General features: G+C 43.4%; 1 protein-coding gene across 1 annotated transcript in view; it reads left to right on the plus strand.

Annotated features, from left to right (window-relative positions):
* Nucleotides 1-606: 606 nt before the first annotated feature.
* The window catches only part of SARC_10225 (hypothetical protein), a gene marked incomplete at its 5' end in the record, with an annotated part of 11,326 nt that continues 9,087 nt past the window's right edge, over nucleotides 607-2,845 (plus strand). The window contains 4 exons of the mRNA XM_014295739.1: nucleotides 607-646; nucleotides 1,070-1,192; nucleotides 2,252-2,329; nucleotides 2,598-2,739. Of these exons, the coding sequence (XP_014151214.1) occupies nucleotides 607-646; nucleotides 1,070-1,192; nucleotides 2,252-2,329; nucleotides 2,598-2,739 (383 nt within the window). The remainder of the gene's footprint in view (nucleotides 647-1,069; nucleotides 1,193-2,251; nucleotides 2,330-2,597; nucleotides 2,740-2,845) is intronic.

Consider the following 2,845-nt stretch of genomic DNA (forward strand, 5'->3'; position numbering starts at 1 on the left):
TTAGTGGTTGGGTTATGTGCACTTGCTGTACATTGTGGTTGGGTTATGTGCACTTGCTGTACATTGTGGTTGGGTTATGTGCACTTGCTGTACATTGTGGTTGGGTTATGTGTACTTGCTGTACATTGTGGTGTCTGCATTAGGGTATATTGGTATCATATGTGTTTTAGGGTTTTAGAGTTTATATGCATTAAGGTATATGGGTATCATATGTGCTTTAGGTATTTAGCTTTGATCTGTATTAGAGTATATTGGTGTCATATGTGTTGAAAAGTTCGAGGTAAGTTAAAGTATCCGCCAAGCGATGCATTACCCTGTTACAATAGGCGTACGCTGTTGTCACTGATGGCATCGCATCCCACTTCGCTGGGTTCGTTGGGGTTTAACCACCCTGTCACAGTAGTCGTACGCAGTTGTCACTGATAGTTCACATGCGTTTCCCCACCGGCGTTGGGGGTTCATCATGTGATGAGCTTCCTTCTGTTCCATCATGTGATTAGCTTCCTTCCATAGGATAGCCTCTAGCCTTTCAATCAGACACCACTGATCACTGAATCTCTGATGACTCACGTGTCATGCCTTGTGTGTGTCCACACTTCATCACAGAGCCGGAAAGACGTCTCTACTCAATGTCCTGGGTGGTGAGGTAAGAGATCTGGGGTTTGCGATGGGCATTGGTGGATTACTGTTACGTTCAGGTTAGTTGGTGCGTGAATAGCCCATCATGGGTCTAGAATGTGCGAGGGTGCAGATGCTCTAGCAAGTGTTGTGTGCTGTGAATGCACAGTGGTGAATAGGTGATGCTCCACTATACATTGCAGAGTGCTGCATCGCGCGGAGTTGCTCGATGTTCGGTACATAAGTGTAGAACATTCCATGCACCAATGCATACAGAGGTCCACCCACCTTTCGTTTGTTTGCGTCCAAGGATTGTGAGTCGCTTCCATCGTGCCATACGTTCCACCTACTGCGCATGTTAATTGTGTGTTATTGCGCAGGCACCATCGGGCTGTCCGTGCTATTGGCAACCACTGACAGGTATTGTATTTGACTTGGCATCTTTGCACAGGTGTACAGGGGAGTGTCAGGAGACATTCTGGTCAACGGTCAAGAAGTCAATGCCAAAAAAATGAAGAAAATCAGTGCTTTTGTGTACCAGGATGATGTGATCATGGCCACTATGACCGTTACGGTATGTCTCGCAAGTGAACCTTCCACTCTGCATTTATTTTGGTGGTATATATATACTTTACATGATTCGTATCGAGACTATACTCGTTGTCACGAGTGTTTATCTCTGGACCACATGCACGAGTATGGGTTAGCGCTGATGTGCTGAAAACATTCAATGATTAGAGTGAACACCTCACAAGAGTCGACAAAGCATCGCAGGGTGTGCGTTGTGTAAATGTTGTACCTGCAGGGTGTGCGTTGTGTAAATGTTGTACCTGCAGGGTGTGCGTTGTGTATATGTTATACCTTGACGCCGTTGGGCTGTGTACCAACGAATGGAATGCGAACAGTTCGATGTCGCATCTGTGTGTGTGTCACGTGCAATGGACACACAAATATATTCATATACACAAATGTATTCATGTATTCCTATTCGCCTGTCTGTACCGCACAAGTGACACTTTACAGTGTCATTTGTGCAGGGTTTTGGATTTTAGGTAAAAACCACTTAACGGTATACCTGTGCATATACACTTCAAGCACACAATGGCGTTGTACTGCGTGTTTTCGTACATGTAGTTGATGCTCACGATATATTACCTTGCATGTGCAATCGACATGCACACTGAGGCATTGTTGTATATCTGTGTCTAGAGGATTGACATACACACAATACATGCCTTTATAGTGCATGTGCAATGGGTGCGCAGAGTCAAGTGTAGTTGTGTACCGTAGATGTACGACGGGGTCATCGCCCAATGTATTTATTTATGTCATTAATGTATTCATTTATGTATTCATTCATGTATTCATGTATATATTCATTATTGTATTCATTTATGTATTCATTGTCGTATTCATTAATTTATTCATTAATGTATTCATTAATGTATTCATTAATGTATTCATTAATGTATTCATTATTGTATTCAATAATGTATTCATTAATGTATTCATTTATGTCATCAATGTATTCATAAATGTATTCATTTATGTATTCATTAATGTATTCATTAATGTATTCATTAATGTATTCATTTCTTATCTTTGTACCACGTGCCTGCGCTGCACTGCACAGGAGGCCATCACATTCTCGGCCAAACTGCGACTGCCCAGTAGCATGCCACTGGATAGAAAAATACACGCTGTGGACGAGGTATGCGCATGCAACAGCACGCAATGCGTCAACGGACGAACGTGCATTACCTTCTGTTTGTGTGTTCTATGCTTCACGAGAACAACAGCACTCCATCTATCTACGGAGGAATGTGTAATAATATGTATGTGTATACTGCTTCCTGTTTGTGTCTACTAATTTTAGATCTATTGTTCGCTGGCCCGTTCCTGAGTTGTGCTGCGTTTGCGTTAGCATTCGTGTTCACTAATCAGAGGCTGTGCACACGGCTCACACGCACTTGTTTCAGGTGATCGATCTTCTACATCTGGAGAAGTGTCGAGACGTTGTCATTGGCAACGCGATGATCAAAGGAGTATCTGGCGGTGAGAGAAAGCGCTGTGCAATTGCCATGGAGATGGTCATCAATCCCGCTGTCCTGTTCCTCGATGGTGTGTGGTGCGCAATAAGACATCGTCCGACTGCAAGTACACACACACACACACACACACACACACACACACATACACACACACACACACACACACACACACACAC

This window comes from Sphaeroforma arctica, assembly GCF_001186125.1.
Source record: "Sphaeroforma arctica JP610 unplaced genomic scaffold supercont1.1176, whole genome shotgun sequence".
Lineage (NCBI taxonomy): Eukaryota > Ichthyosporea > Ichthyophonida > Sphaeroforma > Sphaeroforma arctica.